The following is a 20,363-nucleotide window of genomic DNA, read 5'->3' on the forward strand; positions in this document are numbered from 1 at the left end:
GCCTAAGACCATCGTGCATATCAGATATTTACATGATGCTTCAAAACAGTAGTAACATTACTGTTATGAAGTAGCAACGAAAATAATTTTATGGTTGGGCCACAACATGAGGAACTGTATTTGAAGGGCCAGAAGGTTGAGAACCACTGTGCCAGTGGAAACGGGCCTCCTGGCTGCAGCCCTGGCCAGGGTCTCACATTCAGCCTGGAGACAGCGTCTTGTTTTTGCACACCTGCCCCTCTCTCCACCCCCTCTGCCTCCTGCCCCCTCCCAGGCCTGGCTGAGGGGCTCCTTCAGGCAGCCCACATGGCCTCTGCCACATCCTCCTGCCTGGGTGGATGTCACCCCCTCGCCTTTCTGCGAGCATCAGTCTCTTCTGTGCCACCTGCTGTTATGTGGGGCCCGTGGGCCGTTCTTCCTCAGGGATTCTGCTGGAGGCCCCCTGGCCGCGGGGGAGATGGTGTTGGATGGTTGTGGCCGTGTCGGTTTGCTCTTGCTGCTGTAACAAACAGCACGCAATAAGTGGTTCTAACAGGCAGACCTGTGTTCTCTTCCGGTTCCGAGTCGAGGAGGCTGGGACGCGTCTCCGAGGGCTAACATCGGGGTGTCAGCAGGGTGGCGGTCTTTCTGGAGGCTCGAGGGTCAATGCGTTCATTGTCTCTTCCAGCCTCAGTGACTGCCAGCATCCCTCGGCTTGTGGCCGCATCACACGAGTCCCTGCCTCCGTGGAAATGTAGCCTTTCTGTTGTCAAATCTCCTCTGATCCCACCTTACGGGGATATTTGGGGTTGCGTTTAGGGCTCACCTAGGGCATCCAGGGTAATACCTCCATCTCAGAGTCCTTAGCCTAATCCCTCTGCGAAGCGCTCTGCCATGGAAGGTCACGTTCATGGGCTGCAGGGAGGAGGCCGATATCTTCGGGGCCATTCATTATTCAGCCAATTACAGCAGATAATGAATGACCTTTTGTGCTTAATTGGCTATGCTTTTCCTTTGGTGGTTCATCTTTCTATATAGTTAATGAGCTGGGGGGGTTTCTAGAGTCATGATCTAAAGTTCCTATTCTAAGTCAATTTTTTAATATTTTTTTAAATTGGTTTCAGAGAGGAAGGGAGAGGGAGAGAGAGATAGAAACATCAATGATGAGAATCATGGATCGGCTGCCTCCTCCACACACCCCCGACTGGGGATCAAGCCCGCAACCTGGGCATGTGCCCTTGACCGGAATCAAACCTGGGACCCTCGGTTCTCAAGTTCACGCTCTATCCACTGAGCCGAACCAGCGAGGGCCTCAGTCAATATTTTAAAGTAAAAAGAGTAAGTTGTTTTAAAGCAGCGGTTCTCAACCTGTGGGTCACGACCCCTGAAAATACATCCTGCAGATCAGATATTTACATGACGACTCATAACAGCAGCAACATTACAGTTATGAAGTAGCAACGAAGATAATTTTATGGTTGGGGGTCACCACAACATGAGGGTCGCGGCATTAGGAAGGTTGAGAACCACTGTTTTAAAGGAAAATATTAATCGTGCAGGTGGTGCTGAACTAGGGGCCAATATGCGGAAAGGAAGGTCTGGGCGTCCTCGGGGCTCCTCGCGCCCCATCTTAGAGCATCATGGGCATCGTGAGCACGGGGCTGGGCCTTGTCCCCCGCAGCCCCGGCCCCGCCTGACCCCTCTCTCTGCCCGCTTCCCCGCAGCTCACCATCATCTTCAAGAACTTCCAGGAGTGCGTGGACCAGAAGGTGTACCAGGCCGAGATGGACGAGCTCCCGGCCGCCTTCGCCGACGGCTCCAAGAACGGCGGGGACAAGCACGGAGCCAACAGCCTGCGGATCACGGAGAAGGTGTCGGGCCAGCACGTGGAGATCCAGGCCAAGTACATCGGCACCACCATCGTGGTGCGCCAGGTGGGCCGCTACCTGACGTTCGCCGTCCGCATGCCCGAGGAGGTGGTGCACGCGGTCGAGGACCGAGACAGCCAGGGCCTCTACCTCTGCCTGCGGGGCTGCCCCCTCAACCAGCAGATCGACTTCCAGGCCGCCCGCGCCCCCGAGGGCCCGGCGCCCGCCGCCCCCGACACCTTCCCCTACGAGACGGCCGTGGCCAAGTGCAAGGAGCGGCTGCCCGTGGAGGACCTGTACTACCAGGCCTGCGTCTTCGACCTGCTCACCACGGGCGACGTGAACTTCACGCTGGCCGCCTACTACGCCCTGGAGGACGTCAAGATGCTCCACTCGGACAAGGACAAGCTGCACCTGTACGAGAGGACGCGGGAGCCCCCCGGCCGGGCAGCCGCCGCGGGGCTGGCCCCGGCCCCCCGGCTCCTCCTGGGCAGCCTCCTGCTCCTCGCCCTGCTCCCCGTGTTCCCGGAGGCCCTGGCCGCATAGGATGGAGAGCGAGGCGACTGCAGAAGGGCCTGGCTTCCCGGCGGCCCCGGCCTCGGAGGGGCCAGAAGCGAGGCGGCGCTGGCTGGTGAGCTTGGGGCGGTTCTCTCGGCGCTGACTCGGCTGCTGCTGCTGCTGCTGCCAGGGCTGGGGCTGGGGCGGCCCCTCGCCCTCCCGGAGCCCCCCCGACAGGCTGTGGTGACCCACTGGTGCTGTGCCCACTGCGACGGTGCAGCCCCGCCGTGTGAATGTGCACATCCGAGCCCCAGGCCGGAGCCCCGCCACGGACACCGGGAAGGTCACGCCAGCGCCTCCCGCCCCCGCCATGCACTGAACGCCCGGCGACTGCTGCACGCCCACCGTCCGCGCACACTTACACTCGCACACTCGCACACACTGAGCCGGCGGGGCCGGGGCACCCTCGCGGCTGGACCCACCCCCCCCCCCAGGCAGGGCCTCCTGTCCCCGGGGGTCTCAGGGCACCCCAGGTCCCCGCCCGGGACAGTGCGTGTTGGCACGTGCTCTGAGCGACGCCACTCGTGGGCTTGGATGCCCTTCTCCGGCCCCTTCTCCCGCGGCCCCCTCCCCCACTGTGCTTAGGAAGTCGAGTTGAGTTTCTAAATGTCCACACACAGAACTACCCTTTGACTTATGACCCTTCCTGCCCAGCAGGTGGCCAGAGCGCGGGCAGGGGGCCGGGGCCGCAGGGGGATGGGGGGGTGGCCTGGTGGACGGGGCCAGCTGGCCTGCCCTGATCCTCTGCTCGCTCCCCAGACCCGCTCCTCCCGTCCACCCAGGTCTGCGTCGGAGGGGAGCGGGCTCCAGCAGGCCTCGCGGCCCTGAGCAGCCGTGGCAGGGTCTCCCCCACCATCGGGTCCCTTCCCATGACCCTCCGGGCCACACAGTCGGGGAGACCTCCCTCTGGGAGCCCCGCCGGCCACTCCAAGGAGCCCAGGCCAGTCCCACCGCTGCTGCTGCTCCAGGGACCCCTGCCAGCTGGGCTCCTCTCCCCAAGGTGCTGCCAGGCCCCAGGGGGCCGTCCTCCCAGAAGCCCCGCAGCCCTCACCGCCTGGCCCGCCGGCCCCACCCACCCCCTGCCGTCCCCAGGGACCTCGCATACACTGGCCCAGGAGGCTGCGGACCTGTCCCGCCTCCCCCTCCAAGAGGTCCCCTCTCTGCCAACCCCCCTGGCGGGCAGGCGGCCCCACTGGCCTTCAGACAGCCCCTGCGCTGGAAGGAAAAAGTGAAGCACTTTATTTTGGTTGTGTTTGCTCTCGCGTCTGCTTGGAAGTGGGGACCTCCCCCACCCCCCCACTGCGTCCTCGTGTCTGCGACCTGTGTGGAGGGTCCCCACGTGTACATACTGTAAATTATTTATTAACGGCTACATGCAAGTAAAGTTTGGGTTTTGTTTTGTTATTTTCCTTTGGACTTGCGTGTTGGAGTTTGTTTTCTGGACAGCTGGTGCCTTTGCGGGGTGCAGAGTTGACTTTGGTGGCGCGTGTCCCCTGACAGTGTAATGGGGGGCAGTTAGCATGTGTGCGTGTGTGTGCATGCGTGTGTGCATCTGTGTGCATGTGTGTGTGCCTGTGTTGCAAATGTGTGCAGAGGATGTAGCAACTTCACCACCAAAGCCCCTGCTCCTCTAAAATTACTCTTTATCCTCGCGACGAGCTGCATGGGTGCGGGAGGGTCCGGTCCCCTGGCCGTGAGGCTGGGACCGTCTCAAGGACACATGGGGGGCACCTTGCGGAAGGACCACATGCCCTCGGGGGCCTCGGGTGGGCTGGCCTGAGACCCAGGATGACTCCATCTCGGCGGTCAGTCTGGAAGCTCAGGCCTGGGCCTGTCACTGCCTCCACCCCCACCCCACATCCCCCCCGGTCACATGCGACCCAGGGGGGGCACCACCTGTCAGTGTGAGGAGAGCCAAGGCTTGCTCGGGGCCAGGTTCCTGCTGGCGGTCACTCCGTGTCATCCTGTGACACAGCGGTTCTCAACCTGTGGGTCGCGACCCCTTTGGTGGTCGAACGACCCTTTCACGGGGGTCGCCTAAGACCATCCTGCATATCAGATATTTACATGATTCATCACAGTAGCAACATGACAGTTATGAAGTAGCCACGAAAATAATTTTATGGTTGGGGGTCACCACAACCTGAGGAACTGTATTTAAAGGGCCAGAAGGTTGAGACCCACTGCAGTGTAAAACGACCCACTGAGCCAGAGACATTCGCGCCCATTTCACAGATGAAGAAATGGAGGCTCGCTGTGCGTTGACTTGCCCAAGATTCCTTAGCCAGGGCGGGGCCAAGGTGTACAGCTTGGGTCCGTTCCTGCTCTCAGCACTCAACGCCACGAGTCTGAGGAGCAGCCCAGGGAAGCCAGGCCACATCCATCCACGTTCCAACCTGTGTGACCCGGGGTGAGTCTCTCACCCTCCTTGAGCCTCTGTTCCCACCTCTGTCAAGTGAGACATGCCTGTCCCCTAGGGCTGGTGGCGACTCAGTGAGTTCATCCCTGCTCAGTGCTGGGGCCGGGGCCTGGCAGCTCGGGGGCAGGAGTGGTGGAGTGAGACAGGCCGTGGGTGGGAGGAGGAGGGAGAGGGCCACACAGGGCCTGGGTGCTCGGGAGGGACATGAACCCAACAGCCAGCGAGGGGAGGAATCCGGAATGAGCATGCGCACCGGTCCCAACCTCGAGAGAAAGGCTGAAAGTAGGGGGACCTTTCCAGAACCCCCTCGTATATTTCCTTAGAAAACTTGGTGGTCTGGGCTTGGGAACGGACGGAGCAAGGCCAGGACATACCCACGCGGCCTACCCGGTCGCCCAAACTGTCGGTACCCGTGGCCCTGCCCCCCCCCCACCCCCTTAGTAACCAGGATGAAGTAACCATGGAGGGGGCACAGCCCTGGGCACCTGGCCAGCACAGAACAGATGATTGAGAAGCCGGGCACACGGAATTTTTTTTTTGAACAACCTTGTTCACCATCAGATGAAAATGCTACGTTCCCTGCCAGGAATATTCCCGGCTTGGCGTTGAGTCAGGACCCTCCACTCAGGCCGGGATTCTCTCCCCAGCATCTTGCTACCAGTTGCACCCGTGAACATGGACATGTGCCTGTCATGTGCGTGTGGAACACAGTCTGGAGCTACATGGGGCCCACGGCGGGCTGGGCTGGGTGGGAGCAGGGTCCCCATGGCCGCCCACCCGCGGCCAGTCAGCCCGCAGCAAATGCATCTGCAGATGGAGGCCCAGGCCCCTCTCCATCCCCAGGATCTTGGAGCCCCTGGTGGGCGAATTTATAAGGAGAAGACAGGAGAGAAAGCTATTAAAAACAAATGAGGGGCATTTATATAAGCAAGGGGGCCCACCCTGGGGTGAAGAGAATTAGAACGGGGGGGGGGGGGTGAGTGGAGGAGTGGGGCTCATCGGAGGGGTGCCAGGCAGGGAGCGGCGGGGCGCAGGGGGTGGTCTCGGGCGGCAGGAGGACTTGGCGCTCCAACTGGCTCTGCCCGCCGCTTGCTGTGTGGTCCACCTTGGATTTTTGGAGGCTTAGCTGCCTTATTTGTAAAATGGAATTACGAGGACCTGCCTCCCCAGGTCATTCTAGAAACGCGATGAGCTCACGCTCCTAACCCGCCTGGCACCTGGCGCTGGTGCGGCCCGGGGAGGCCCCCAGAAACGGCGCCCCCCCCCCCCGACTCCCCTCTGCCAGCACGTATGTGCCTTTGCTCAGCCCACAACCCTCTCGCGACCACTCGTGCTGGGGGAGCGGAGCAGGCTACCTCGCATTCTCTTTGCAGAGACAAGTCCTTAAACTCATGGTTGTGCCATGGAATGCCCCATCGCGACAAAGAAGGGGGTCAGAGGGTGGGAGGGAGCCCGGCTGGTGTGGCTCAGTGGTTGAGCGTCAACCTCTGAACCAGGAGGTCACGGTTCGATTCCCGGTCAGGGCACATGCCCCGGTTTCGGGCTCCATCCCCAGTAGGGGGCGTGCAGGAGGCAGCCGATCCATGCTTGTCTCTCATCATCATGGATGCTTCTCTCTCTCCCTCTCCCTTCCTCTCTGAAATCAATACAAAAACATAAAAATGACAATAGAGGGCACCCCGGCCTGCTGGGGAGACAGCTGTGACAAGGGGAGGAGGCGGGGGGGGGAGGAGATGGGGGGAGGGCGGGGGGATCAGAGTTCCAGGGGCTCCGGTGGCCCCAGGGAAGGAACATACAGGAATGGGAACCAGGACAGCAGGTCCCAGGGCGGCGGCTCCGAGGGAACTAGGCTTGAACTGAATCGTGACCATGAACCAGACTCGGCAGATGCCTCAGAGGTGACGGGAGCGGGGAGAGGGCAGAGGCCTGGGGCCGAGGTCTGGCTCAGGCACCTGAGGTCGCAGGAGCACTTGGCCAGGAATCTAAGAGTTGAGGCGAGGGTCATGGGGGGGGCGGCAGGGATGCCTGAGCCTTGTAACTCCGGGGGGTCCTCGGGCTGCCTCACGCGTGGGGGGGGGGGGGAGAGGCTGGGCCCAGAGGGGGCAGAAGCCTGTGCACCCCTGGCTGGAGGTTAAGGGTGAGGCCCGAAGGGGGCTGGGACACGGCTGTGGGCACTGCGCCCTGGCCTCACCTTGCAGCCTCTGCCCCTCTCCTGGTCCCTGCCCTGTCCTGTGCCATGTCTACAGGGATGAGCTTTCTCCACTGGCTCTGCAGCCCCGGGGAGCGCCTGCCCGGCAAGGGGATGAGGGCTGAGCCTGCCTGCCCGGCAGGCCGTCTGCGGGCGCCTGCCGCCCTCTGCTGGAGTTGTTCTAGAGCCACATGCACTCGGGGGATGGAGCCGCTCCCCAAACACAGACAGCCTCGCTCACCCCGCCACAGCCTGCCTTCTCTGTAACTGCAGGGACAGAGCACTGGTTCACACCCGGGCTGCCAGCTCCCAGGCCAGCCCCGCCCTCCCACAGTCCACCCGCCCACGGCGACCAGCACCCTGGCCCCCCACCCCCCTCCCCCGGGTCTCTCCTCCCGGGATCTTTCCTCACCTGACTTTGGTCCTTTCGTCCTGGGTCTGCCTCCACAGTCCTCCGCTCAGAGGGCAGGCCGCCTCCTGGTCTGTTCAGCCTGTGGCCTCAGCTCCTCTGAGAACACGGCTGGGCCCACAGGAGAGGCTCAGGGTCTGGGTCCCGGGAAATACTTTCTGTTTGGGCCCAGCCGCCCGTCCTGAGCTCCGTGAAGGTTCAGGCTGGACCTGGGGTTCCATGTGCCCTAGAGCCAGAGCAGGCCTCTTCCCTGGGCCTCCGGGAGCTGGGCTTTGTGGGATGGCTCCGGGGTGAAGGCTATTGGGGCACCCTGCCAGGGGGGCCCGCCCTCCAGGCCAGCAAGTTCCGTTCCCCCCTTCCCAGACCGCCCCTCCCTGGCCCCACCTCTCTCAGCCAGGACTGAGGGGCCTGTCACCCTCCTGGTGGCCCTCAGGGTGTAGAAACCTGCCCCTCACATGCTTCTGCTCGCACTCAAAAACCTCACGAACCACAGAACCAGAGTCAGAAGCATCGGACAGACTGTCCAACCCGTTATGAGGGAAGGCGGGGGGGGGGGGGGGGTAAGAGATCAACCAAAGGACTTGTATGCATGCAAATGAGCAGGACCCATGGACATAAGCCGGGGGGTGGGGGGGGACGGCCGGGGAGAGGGGGAAAAAGGAGACTTATATAATATTTTAAACAATAAAGAATTTAAAAAATTTAAAGAAAAAACACCGCATGAACCCTAGAAGCTGCCTCCTCGGTGTGCAAAGGATGACAAGGCCACCTGCCCAGCCCCACGCAGGGAAGGACTGAATGGGGCAACCTGGACCCCCTGCTCGGCCCTCCCAGCATCCCCGCCCCACGGGCCACCGGGGCGCATGTGGTCAGCGGAAGCCGAGCGTCATGAACAACCGTTCGCTCTTCATTCACGAAAGAAACAAAAGGAGGCGGGGAAGGACCACCTCTGGAAGACCCCAACAGTAAAGATTTATTTTTTAAAAAAATGATTAAAAACCAACAAACACAATGAGACCATGTGTGAACCCTCCATGGGCCGCCGGCCCTGAGCAGCTGCTGCTGCTTCTGTCTCGGAGGTGAGCAGCCCAGGTCACGGACTGGTCCACGCGCCCACACAAAGCCAGGTCGCACGGCCACGGAGGGCAGGGGCCACCAGGGCCCAGGGTTCTTGCAGGACAGAGGGCCGGTCCAGGGCCTCAGGTTAGGACCAGCCGGGGCCCTGCTCCTTTAAGAGCCGCGGGTGGGAATCGCAGCCCAGGCTGGCCTGGCACACGGCAGGGCCTTGCGTTTCATTCGGTGACCTTTCTGCTGGCACGAATGGAGGGCTTGCGTCCATGCCAGACGTGCGAGGCCTGGCCCGGAGTTGGGGGGGTGGGGAGAGGGCGCGGGGGGGGGGAGCCTCCTCCTTCCAGTAAAAGGCAGGCGTTGGCAGGAGGCCGCTGAGAAGCTGGGCAGCTCCGTTGCTATTGCAAATCATAACAAGCCGATGATTGCAGCACTTGCTCTCCAGTCTCCCCCGGTCGGCCCAGCCGGGTGTGAATTGCAACACGGCCGATGGACGGCAACTCTTCTCTGAGTCTTTCTTTTTCCCTCTTTTTTTCAGTCCTCACCCGAGGATCTTTTTCCATTGGTTTTTAGGGAGCGTGGAAGAGAGAGGGAAAGACAGACAGAAACATCGATGTGAGAGAGGCACATCGATGGGCTGCCTCCTGCACGCGCCCCGACCAGGGCCCAGGCCGGGGAGGAGCCTGCCACCGAGGTACGTGCCCTTGACGGGAATCAACAGGCCGACGCGCTATCCACTGAGCCACACCGGCCAGGGCGTCTTCGAGTCTTTCGCTAAGAACTATGTGCAGTAAACCCCCGGCTCTCCTGCGAGGCCCCGCAGCCAGGCCTCCTGGACGTCCCGAGAATGAAGATCGCCACAGAGATAAGGAGTTTGGTGTCCCGGTCACTGAAGTATCAGAAAACCCCCCTGGGTCTGGCCGGCTTCTAGCCCCTGCTCGGCCGGGATCCCCGCCCGCTCGCCGGGGCCTCCCTTCCTCTGTCTGGGCCTCGCAGGCCGGCCGGCGCTGGGCCTGCCCTGTGCCAAATTGCTAGAGCTAACATTCGTGTCAGTGTTTCCATTATAAAATGCTCTCTCCCTCCCTTCAAGAGTATATAACCCGACTGTTAACTCGCCCTCGGGGCCGGACCGCGGGCTGGCAGACACGGTGTTTTTGTTTCCTATGGAGAGAGGGGCTGGGGGGACCTGTGTGGACGGGCACGGGTCGTCAGGGGCACCCCCGGTCACCTGCGGCTCCCCCAGGCCATCTCGCCGAGCGCGGGAGGCAGGCGACCGGCTAGAGCTGCTCAGAGACAACCTCAGCCGTGGCCACTCAGGGAAGCCTTAGAAACGCGTGGTGTGAGGTCGCGGTCCCAACAGCAGGGGGTGCTGTGCAGTCCCAGCTCGCCCCCATGCACTGCATCACCTTCGCCCGATTCTAAAAACCCCAGGGAACCCTTTCACTATCCAAGGATGAAACGTGCAGCATTTTACAATGTAGGAAAATTTAATACATACTCTATAAACAACATTATTTACATCAGAAATCACCAGGACCGTGGCATTTCTCACAAATATAAATTAATTACTGTGTAGTCAACAGGTTTGAAAAGTCCACAATTTTACAAGAAAGAAAGAAAACAAAAAAAAACCCACCTGTCCCCGAACGCGGGGGGCGCAGATGGGACCAAGCAGCCTGGGCCTGCGGCCTGGCGCTCCTCGCCCGAGGCGGCCCCCGACAAGCGCCCCCAGACAAGCGGGCGGCCTGGGCCGGGCGTTTGGTCTGCGGGATTTCAGCGTCGCCGTCGCCATCGCCGTGAGAATTACCTCGTCTGCACCGCACGTCCCGATGCAGCGATCAGACACCAGGCTGATATGGGAAGGGTCTGGCTTCCCAGAAGGGCTCAGGGAAGGACAGGAGGGGGAGCTGGGCCCTCAGGAGGGCCTCTCGGAGCCTGGCTGGGTCTCTCCAGGGGACTTTGGGTTCGTGGGTCCGTTTCCAGGGCGACGGGAGACCGTGTTGATCCTTGTTTATGTTTGGGTTTCAGGTGAGGCTACCTCCCTCCGCCTACTTCTTCCCAATTCTGCAATCTGTCCAAGCCGGGCGCCGTGGAAACCATCCTCACAGGTTCCCGGGCAGCCTCCCCCACCCACAGGGAGAGAGGTCCCCCCTGTGCAAATCTTGGGTTTAATCTAAGTGCACAGCATTCACACCGACTCGGGTCCCTGAGGAGGGGCCTCCCGCCTCCCGCACGCCCTGCAGACACACTGCGCACCTCCAGCAGATGCTCGCATGGGGATACTGCAATTCGATAATCGAGCTAACACTGATCTGGCCGATACTGCCTTTTGCTACATCATATGGCACTCAGAGTCCTCACTGCAAACAAGAGGGGGTCCCTTTGTCCTCATGATGCGACATCTTTGGGAATAACTCACATCTCCCACTGACAATGAAAGTCCCTGACTGACATGCAGGGCCTCCGACGGGCCTCTTCGGAGTGAAAGGAAACCCCGTGCCTCCCGAGGATGTGAGGTGACCCTACATCCCGCAGGGGAAGGCGCTGGGGCTCATCCCTGCCCGCCCACCCCCTTCACTCCAGGCCCTGGCAGGCCAACCCCGCCTTCCTCTGTGCCCGGGGCAACTCAAACATGGGGCAGGGTTAGAATTGTCAGCAAGGAGCTGAGGGTGGTGGCCAAAGCCGAGACCTGGTCCACAGCCCCCCCACACACTGAGCCGTCACAGCGCCTCCCGGAGGATGGCTGCAGCCAGGGCCTCTGGGCCGTCCTCGGGATCTGCCTCAGGGCATGACTGGCACATGCCTGGCATGAAGAACCCCAACTAAGTACCAGGAGGTGGTAGTGAGGAGGTGGTGGGCCACTGACCCCAGCACCAGCTGCAAGGACCCGGACTCTCCTCTGGCCAGGCCTGGGGGTGCTCTGTGCAGCAGGGAGCCACGGCCACTGAAGCCACGCGGCCACCAAAGCCACGCGGCCACTGAAGCCACGCAGCCACCGAAGCCACGCCTGCTTCCCTCAGCGGGATGCAACTCGGGGTTCATTAGCAAAGGCATCAGTGGTGCTGCCCGGGGGCCAGGCGAGGAAGGGGGAGTGATTTTAGGAAGCGTCCAGGGCAGTCCCGGGAGGCTAATGCTGCGCACGCCCCCTGGAGGGGTTCACCAGCTCCGGCCGGGACACGTTCCAGGCGGTTTCCTGTCTCCATCCAGGAAGGCCTGGGCTGCGCTCACAATACTGACAAGCCGTGGAAAGCGAAGGGGACAGCAGGCCCGGCTCGGGAACGTGACAGGAGCCTGCGTAACGGACACGACACCTGCCTCCCAGCCTCCGCGCACTGCCTGCAGCTCCGTCACCTGTCCTTGGACGCCTGTCGTGGGAAGAAAGGACTCGGCCTGTAACTTAGCTGAGCTCCTTCTAAAAGAAGCTGATTCAGTTCCAACGACAACACAGGTAACAACCGACTTCTCGTCGGCCCCTCCCCCCCATGCTCGCAGGAGATGTGACTCTGTCATCGCTTCCTTCAACTCTGCAAAGGGAACTAAAATGCAATCGGCAAATGCTGACCTAGCACAACACTGAGAGCTCCCCCACTTGCTGGCACTGCCACCCCCTGGGGAACCTGCTCCCACCTGCACGGGCACCCCCTCCCACCAGCAGGCCTGCCTCTGCCCCCCCACCCCCACCACCGGGCCCTGGAGTTTTACTTCCTGTCCCAGGAATCAGAAATCCTCAGGGACCCACTTCCGGCCACACGCCCCCCACCCTGCCCACTCCCAACCCAGCCGGACACACGCCTTCTCCAGACTCAGCCCTCAAGGCGGCCGCACCGACCTCGCTCCCCGGCCCAGCAGGCCCGGGAGGCCGCAGCTTTGAAATGTACAGACAGCGTGGGAAAATTAGTGTTTGTGGGGAAGGGGCCACGGCGAGCTGCTCCCCTCTCTGCCCCCCACCCCCTGCAACGTTAGCAGGTGTCACATCAAGAGGCTCAGGGGATCACTTGTCCCCAGAACACATTCAGGGGGTGCACCTGCTCCCCCCTCTTCAAGTCCTATGATGCAAGACCCCACCCACTCGACCCCCCACCCCCCTCCCATCAGCAGCATCGTCGGTCACCGGGACCCACACCACGCACGGTCCAGCAGGCCCGGCGGCCCTCACGCACGCCTTCCTCCCCGGACCCCGCGCCCAAGGCCTGGGCGGGGACCCTCACAATGAAACATTCTCGCCTAAGATCCCTTCCTCCCTCCCTGGGGAAACAGCCGCGAGGCTGGGACACAAAAGTCACTCTTCCTCCGAGCACCCCTCAGTGGGAGGCCAGAGCAGGCTGGAACGGATGGGGTGCCTCGAGCATGAGGGGCGACCAGACCGAGCCCCCACTCCCGGAGGCAGGCGCCCCTCAGCCGGCGAGCTGGCGGCAGCAGCGTGTCCAGAATCTCCACTTACTGGTCTAGGTAACGGGCTCCCGCTGGATCAGACCACAATCCTCCGGGTGCGCGAGGACGCTTGCTCTCCCCTTCCTCCCGGCTGCCCTCTATGTTTTCCGAACATTCCAGTTATAATCTGGGTTGTTTTTCTGTTCTAGGGATCTCTCCAAAGGAGGCCTGTGATCCAGGGGGGACTTGGAGTCGTGAGGAGATTTCTGAGAAGGGGGCGAGCGAGGATCGGAGACGGCGGGGTGCAGGGGGGGCAGGGGCTGTTTGTAGTCCCCCAGTTTGTCTGTGTGGAAGGAGCGGTAATGGTCTGAGGGTCCCTGGCCGTGGTAGCCCATCGGGGGGCGGTGGTCAGACATCCGCCGGAAGTCCTGCTGGTGGTAGTTCTGGGGCCTGAACTCATCCGATCGCCTCCGCTTGGAGTCGTGGTGGTGCCTGCAACAGAGACGCAAGGATCAGCTGGGAGCACGGCCAGGCGCCCCCTTCCTTGTCCAGGGCTCTTCCTCAGGCCTCACATCACCACGAACCAAAAACAAAAGTGACCGCCCGCCAGCCTGGCTCGGGGGTTGAGCGTCGACCTCTGAACCAGGAGGTCACGGTTCGATTCCCGGTCAGGGCACATGCGGGCTCGATTCCCAGCAGGAGGCAGACGATCGATGCTTGTCTCCCATCACTGATATTTCTCTCTCTCTCTCTCTCCCTCTCCTTTCCTCTCTGAAAGCAATAAAAAATATATATATATTTTAAAAGTAACCACAAAGGGCTATTTTGTACTCATTGGCAAAGCGACACAGCCTCATGAAGCAGCCATGAAACCAGCAGCACGTGAACCACTGGTGGCTCTGGACACGCGTTCTCCCTGCGGAAAACTGGCAAGATCCTCACGCATTTCCATGCTCCGTGGCCCAGCCCAGGAGAGAAAGAGCCACAGGACTGATTCTGGAACTTCTGAGCAACAGCAAAAGCTACGATCAACCTAAATATTCAGCCACAGGTGAAGGGCTAATTATTTTACAAACTGGGCCCTCATCTGTGTGGCTCCGTGGTTAAGCATCGTGCACCGATAGGTTGCCGGTTCAATTCCTAGTCAGGACACATGCCCGGGTTGCGGGCTTGATCCCCCTAAGGGGGAGTGTGGGAGGCAGCCAGTCGATGTTCCACTCTCACATAGATGTTTCTCTTTCTCTCTCCCTCGCTCTCTCTCTAAAAATCAATAAACATGTTTGTTTTTTAATTTGGCTCAATGCAAAAAATAGCAAATGTTTTACGTAGGACCATGGTCAACTGCTTGTTATCCTAGTAAAAGAGAACTGTTACAAATCAACAACAAAAAGGCAATCCAATTCAAATACAGTGGGGCCTTGAAGTACGAGTGTCCCGACTAACGAGTTTTTCGAGATACCAGCTGTCTCTCGGCCGACTTTTTGCATTGAGTTGATAGAGTAATTTGAGCTAACGAGCTCGGTCTCGGAACGAATTAAACTCGTAAGTCAAGGCCCCACTGTGTGGGTGAGAGACTGGCAAACATCTGTCTAAAACACATGAAGAGATGCTCACCATCCTTAATGCACGTGCATCATTAGAGAAATGCAAACCAAGACCACAATGAGATACTGCTCCCACCCACTAGGATGGCTGCATTTTTTTAAAAAACCCAGAAAACTAGTATTGGCAAAGGGGGAAATGGGAACTCTCACACACTGCTGGTAGGAATGCAAAGTGGCTCGGCCTCTATGGGAAAGGAGCTAGGTGGTTCCTAAAAAGGTAAACACGGAAGCACCGCATGACTAACGAGCCCACTCCCAGGTTCACAGCAGCGCTATTCACAACAGCGGAAACGTGGAAACAACTCAGACGCCCCCAATGGGCAAACGGATACGCAAAAGGCGGCACCTAAGTACAATGGAATGTGATTCAGCAAAAAAGGGGATAAAGTCTGATATGTGTAGATGTATGTGGATGAGCCTCTATAGCAGTGATGGCGAACCTATGACACGCGTGTCAGAGGTGACACGCGAACTCATTTTTTTGGTTGATTTTTCTTTGTTAAATGGCATTTAAATATATAAAATGAATATCAAAAATATAAATCTTTGTTTTGCTATGGTTGCAAAGATCAAAAAATTTCTATATGTGACACGGCACCAGAGTTAAGTTAGGGTTTTTCAAAATGCTGACACGCCGAGCTCAAAAGGTTCGCCATCACTGCTCTACAGGCTGAGTGTTCAAAGAAGGCAGTCACAGAAGGCCACATTCTGACTGATTCCATTTATGCAAAATATCCAGAATGAATTCCAAAGAATGAGTACACGCTGGTAGCTGCCAGGAGCTAGGGAGAAGACAGAATGGAGACTGACTGCTAATGGTTCCGGGGTTTTCTCTGGGGTGATGACAGTGCTTTGGAACTCGATAGAGGCGGTGGTTGTACAAATGTCACTGAACTATTCATTTTAAAATAGGTAATTATGTCTGGCCGGTGTGGTTCAGTGGTTGGGCGTCAACCTATGAACCAGGTCGTCACAGTTTGATTCCTGGTCAGGCCACATGCCCGGGTTACGGACTTGATCCCCAGTAGGGGGTCGTGCAGGAGGCAGCCGATCCATGATTCTCTCTCATCATCGATGTTTCTATCTCTCCCTCTCTCTTCCTCTCTGAAATTGACAAAAACATATTAAAAATAAAATAAAAGAGTTCATTTAGGTTGTGTGAGTTTCACCTCTATAAGGAGAGAGAAAGAGAAAGAGGTGGATGGTGACTTCAGGCTGCAGTCAGGTGGAGGGCAGGGGGCTAGACGGACCCTCCTGCCGGAAACAACTAGAAACAGACAAAACGTATGCAACACAGGTTTTCAAGACACCACGTCAGATGTAAGGCAGCGAACACCAGTGGTTCCTGAGGAGGGGGGAGCTCATGCGATGAGCCTGTCGCCGCCCCGCTCGCTGCTGCAGCCGTTCCCAGGCCTCCGCGCAGGGAAGGGGAGACCGAAGCCCAGCAGACGTCCCGATCCGAGAGCCTGGGTGCGAGCAGAACCGCGGCCGCTGGAGCTCCCAGGATGGAGGCAAACCACAGCTCTGCACGCAGCAGCTCAGGGCGCTGCAGGGGGCCTCCCTGGAGTGCAGACGCCAGGAAGCTAGAGGCCACAGGGTTCCTTACGAGCCAGACTGAAACGTACACCTGGCCCTGGAGGCCTCCCAACTTCCACTCTTCGTCTGGGTGCCCATCCTGGGCCTGGGCCTGGGCCCGTGAGGCCTACCCCATCGCACTGCTTAGCTGACGATTCAGGGCCCAAACCAAGTATCACAGCCCCACCCGCCTCTTCCTCAGCCCCAAGAGAAACTCCGAAGTCCCTGCTATCGATCAACCGTCCCGCCAGCACTGTGTCAGCTGCCCACACCCCGATCCCTCCCAACACTGCGAAGGTGCCGCGATGGCACGGCGTTCGCCCCATCTCGGGACCACGTCTGGGCACGGGACGAGATAAACACCTTCGTGCACGTGCCGCCCGTCCTCCCCCTTACACACGGCGGGGCTCCGGGCAGCAGGCAGCTCGGTGTCGCTCTGCATACCTGTCGTAATAGTCTCTGTGTCCCCGGTGGTCTCGCTCGCTGTACTGGTCGTAGGGCCTCTTCCGGGACAGGCTGTTGGGTCGGTAGCCGGAACGGTGGCTGTCCACGTGCCGCCGGTCCCCGTAGTGGTGGTCCTTGTACCAGTGCTGCTCGTACTGGTGGTGCCGGTCGCTCCCCCAGGGCGGGTTGCTGTTGCCACCGCCGTAGTTGAACTTCCTTTCCCGCTGCCAGTCTCCTCGATCTGCGGAAAAGCAAGCGTGTCTCATGACTGTGCGGGGGGACCAGGTTCCACGTCCACGGCAGTTCAAACCGAGAGGCTGACACGTGGTATAAACAGGCATCGAATGTCCATCTTGTTGCTGCTGCTCACAAACCAGTAACGAGTGCTACCATGCTTCCCCAAATTTTAAGGCACAAGAAAATTCCCCGCCTTTCTCCTCTGAAATCTTAAGAACCATTGCTTTTGTCCACTTGCTCACCTTCCAACCTGGGTCCGAGCATTAAAATGAGATGTCACTGCCGAAACCGGTTTGGCTCAGTGGATAGAGCATCGGCTTGCAGACTGAAAGGTCCCAGGTTCAATTCCGGTCGGGGGCATGTACCTGGGTTGCGGGCACCTCCCCAGTAGGAGATGTGCAGGAGGCAGCTGATCGATGTTTCTCTCTCATCGATGTTTCTAACTCTCTATCTCTCTCCCTTCCTCTCTGTAAAAAAATCAATAAAATATATTAAAAAAAAAAAATGAGATGTCACTCAAAAAGCAAACATTAGCCCGGCCGGCGTGGCTCAGTAAGTGAACATTGACCTAGGAACCAGGAGGTCAGGATTCGATGCCCGGTCCGGGCACATGCCCAGGTTGTGGGCTCAATCCCCAGTGGGGGTCGTGCAGGAGGCAGGCAATCAGTGATTCTCTCTCATCATTGATGTTTCTCTCTCTCTCTCCCTCTCCATTCTTCTCCAAAATCAGTAAAAATATACTATTTAAAAAAAAAACAGATAAACAAAAAAGAACCTGTTTAAAGACATCAAAAAGCCACCAAAGCAAAAATCAGGACTAGAAGGAATAAGATTCCAAAGAGCAGAAGCCCTCAGAGAGGGGAGGGCTGACTTCTGCAGACACTGGGTGCCCTGTGACTCTGAGCTCAGACTGAGGACACGGCTGGGGAAACAGCGGCAGAGCAACGGCCGTGGTGTGCAAGCTTCCACGTCCCTCTCCATGCTTGCACAAGCACAGGATTCAAAAATTCCCAACGAAAAACAGGGGTGGGTGGTTCCTTAGAAAGTTTAACACCGGATTACCACACGGCCCAGCAACTCCACTCCCAGATATGCACCTAAAGGCATTGAAAATCGGCATTCACCTACTTGCACACCAATTTCCACAGCAGTGTTTTCCACAAACAGCCAAAAATAAAAACAAAACCAAGCGAACACCAGCTGATAAATTGTGGTGCATCCACCCAACGGAACAGTATTCAGCCACAAAGAGGAATCGAATATTGACACATTACAACGTGGATGAACCCTGAAAATATTTTGCCAAGTGGGAGACTTCAGACACATATTGTATGTTTCCACATAGAAGGGTCCAGAATACATAAATCCTGGGAGACAGAAGACAGACTGGTGTCTGCCGGGGCTGGAGGAGGGGAGATGGGAGAAACGTAATAGGTATGGGATTCCACTTGGGGGTCATGGGAATGTTCTGGAACTAGGTAAAAGTACCGGTTGCCCAATGCGATGAATGCACTAAATGCCACTAAACTGGTCATTTAAAATGGTTAAGTCCATGTTGTGTGTGTTGCTTTTTCCCATTTTTAATTCTGTAAAGCCAACTCGTTCTTTGTAACTGATAATGAGAGTAGAGACGTCCTATTACTCATCTGACCTTTCTCCTGTTAATGGACATTCCAGTTATTTCCAGACTGTTGCCATTCTAAGGCTGAACTCGTGTATGTTATGCTTTTATTACCACAGGACAGACTCCCAGAAACAGCTTTAAGTATTTCAGATTACTTTCTGGAAAGACTATAGCAATTTACACGCAGCAACTTGTGTATATATCACATTTCAGTTTTTGCTCATCTGAATGGGTGAAAAAAAAAAAATGGGTTAGGTTAGTGTTGCTTTAATTTACATTCCCTAGTAGCAATGTTGGTCCTCTGGCCCTATTGGCCATTTGAGTTTCCTCCTCCGTGTGCATTCCGTATTCCTACCCTTGGCCCATTTTTCTTTTTCTTTTCTCTTTTTAAAGCAAATAACAAAGATCGATCCAGCTTTACTCTTTAAACCTACACTTAAACATTCCATATTTAAACAGTTGTCAAAATGTTTAACATTTGCCAGCATTCATGCACAGCTGGAGAACATCCTCAATTTATATTAAACCTGAAATGTGTTCCCATTGATGCACTAAGAGCTATCACTACTAAGACCGGAAAAAATGAACAATGCTCCATTTTTCTATCAGGTCACCCCTTTTTGTCAATTGACTAGGGCTCTTTCCATAGCAACACCGTTTTAATCAGTTAACTGTCATGCAGAATGTAAATTGTTCCCCTCAGTCTATCATTTGTCCTTCGGTACTTTGGGGACTATGTTTTCGTCAAAGTTGAAAGAACATCCTTTTACTGCACGTGGCCAGCCCCACGCACACAAGTTCAAACAGAAAGAACATCCTTTCGGATCTTTATTTCATGATCTCATTCAGAAAACAAAGAAGACCATACAATGATGGTCAAACTACAGCCCAGCTCAGCCCAGTCCAGCCGGCGTGGCTCAGTGGTTCAACCCAGAAACCAGGAGGTCAGTTAGATTTCCGGTCAAGGGCACATTTTGGGTTGTGGGCTCAAACCCCGGTGGGGGGCGTGCAGCAGGCAGCCGATCGGTAGTTCTCTCTCATCGCTGATGTTTCTCTCTCTCCCTTTCCCTTCTTCTCTCTCTAGATATCAGTAAAAGCATTTTTTTTTTAAATACAGCACAAAAGCCTACCTACTGTCTCTGAACATAAATGACTGTTCTCCTGTCCCTCTGCTAACGAGTCCCGCTCATGACCTACCTGCGTTGCTGAAGTGTCTCTTGTTGGGGTGGTTGTAGCTGTCCCTCGGGTGCCCGTGCGTCTGCGGGCCGTGGGAGGAGGGCAGGTGAGACTTCTGAGGGTGAAGGCTGTGCGGGGTGTGGGGCTGGGACAGCAGAGAGTCCCGGCTTGAGCCCGAGGCCTCTGGTCGAAATGGCTTCTTACCACCCATCACATCATCTTTCTTCTTTTGCTCCTGGAGGCAAAAAGGACACAGAGGCTCTCAGGGTCCCAGGCTGGCTGCCCAAGAACGGCGTCAAGGTCCCCCCTTCAGGGTCCCCCTCCGGCCCCTGCTGGCTTCTGACCTGCCATCTACTACCACCTTCTTCCCACAACTACTCACCCTTCCACTGGGCTCCCACGGCGGGCAGCTCAGAGCTCACCTGCTGCTCTGACCGACTCGGCCAGGGGTGGGGAACCTTTCCTCTGCCCAGGGCCATGTCGATATTTGTAATGTCACTCTCGGGCCATACGAAATGAGCAGCTTAAAAATCAGCCTGCTCTGTTTGGTCAAACATTTCATTAACCGTCCCTGATGCCTTGGCAGGGCCAGACCAAATGATTTTATGGGCCTTATACGGCCCGTGGGCCAGACGTTCCCCACCCCTGGTCTAGGCCAACCGCACCAACAAGAACCTGCAAGAACACGTGTGTGGGCTGCTACATGTCACCGCACGGGCCATGGACAGGCGCCCGGGCTGTCAGCGTCCTCAGACACTCCTCTTCCATGGAAACCACTGACTTTCTTGGGCGAACTAAGCATCAGCCCCAACTAGTCCAAGGAAACTAGCTCCCGTTCCAAAG

General features: G+C 57.7%; 2 protein-coding genes across 2 annotated transcripts in view; one reads left to right on the top strand and one right to left on the bottom strand.

Moving 5' to 3' along the window:
• The window catches only part of RGMA (repulsive guidance molecule BMP co-receptor a), a 28,690-nt gene extending 24,869 nt beyond the window's left edge, over window positions 1-3,821 (top strand). The window contains exon 4 of the mRNA XM_081114811.1: window positions 1,704-3,821. Coding sequence (XP_080970937.1) covers window positions 1,704-2,393 — 690 coding nt within the window. The 3' untranslated portion in view covers window positions 2,394-3,821. The remainder of the gene's footprint in view (window positions 1-1,703) is intronic.
• Window positions 3,822-13,018: 9,197 nt separating this feature from the next.
• CHD2 (chromodomain helicase DNA binding protein 2) overlaps window positions 13,019-20,363 on the bottom strand; it is a gene marked incomplete at its 3' end in the record, with an annotated part of 87,601 nt that continues 80,256 nt past the window's right edge. The window contains exons 37-39 of the mRNA XM_081114812.1: window positions 19,542-19,755; window positions 16,484-16,724; window positions 13,019-13,352 (exon numbers count right to left, since the gene is read on the bottom strand). Of these exons, the coding sequence (XP_080970938.1) occupies window positions 13,019-13,352; window positions 16,484-16,724; window positions 19,542-19,755 (789 nt within the window). The remainder of the gene's footprint in view (window positions 13,353-16,483; window positions 16,725-19,541; window positions 19,756-20,363) is intronic.

Source organism: Myotis nattereri (genome assembly GCF_964212035.1).
Source record: "Myotis nattereri genome assembly, chromosome: 21".
Lineage (NCBI taxonomy): Eukaryota > Metazoa > Chordata > Mammalia > Chiroptera > Vespertilionidae > Myotis > Myotis nattereri.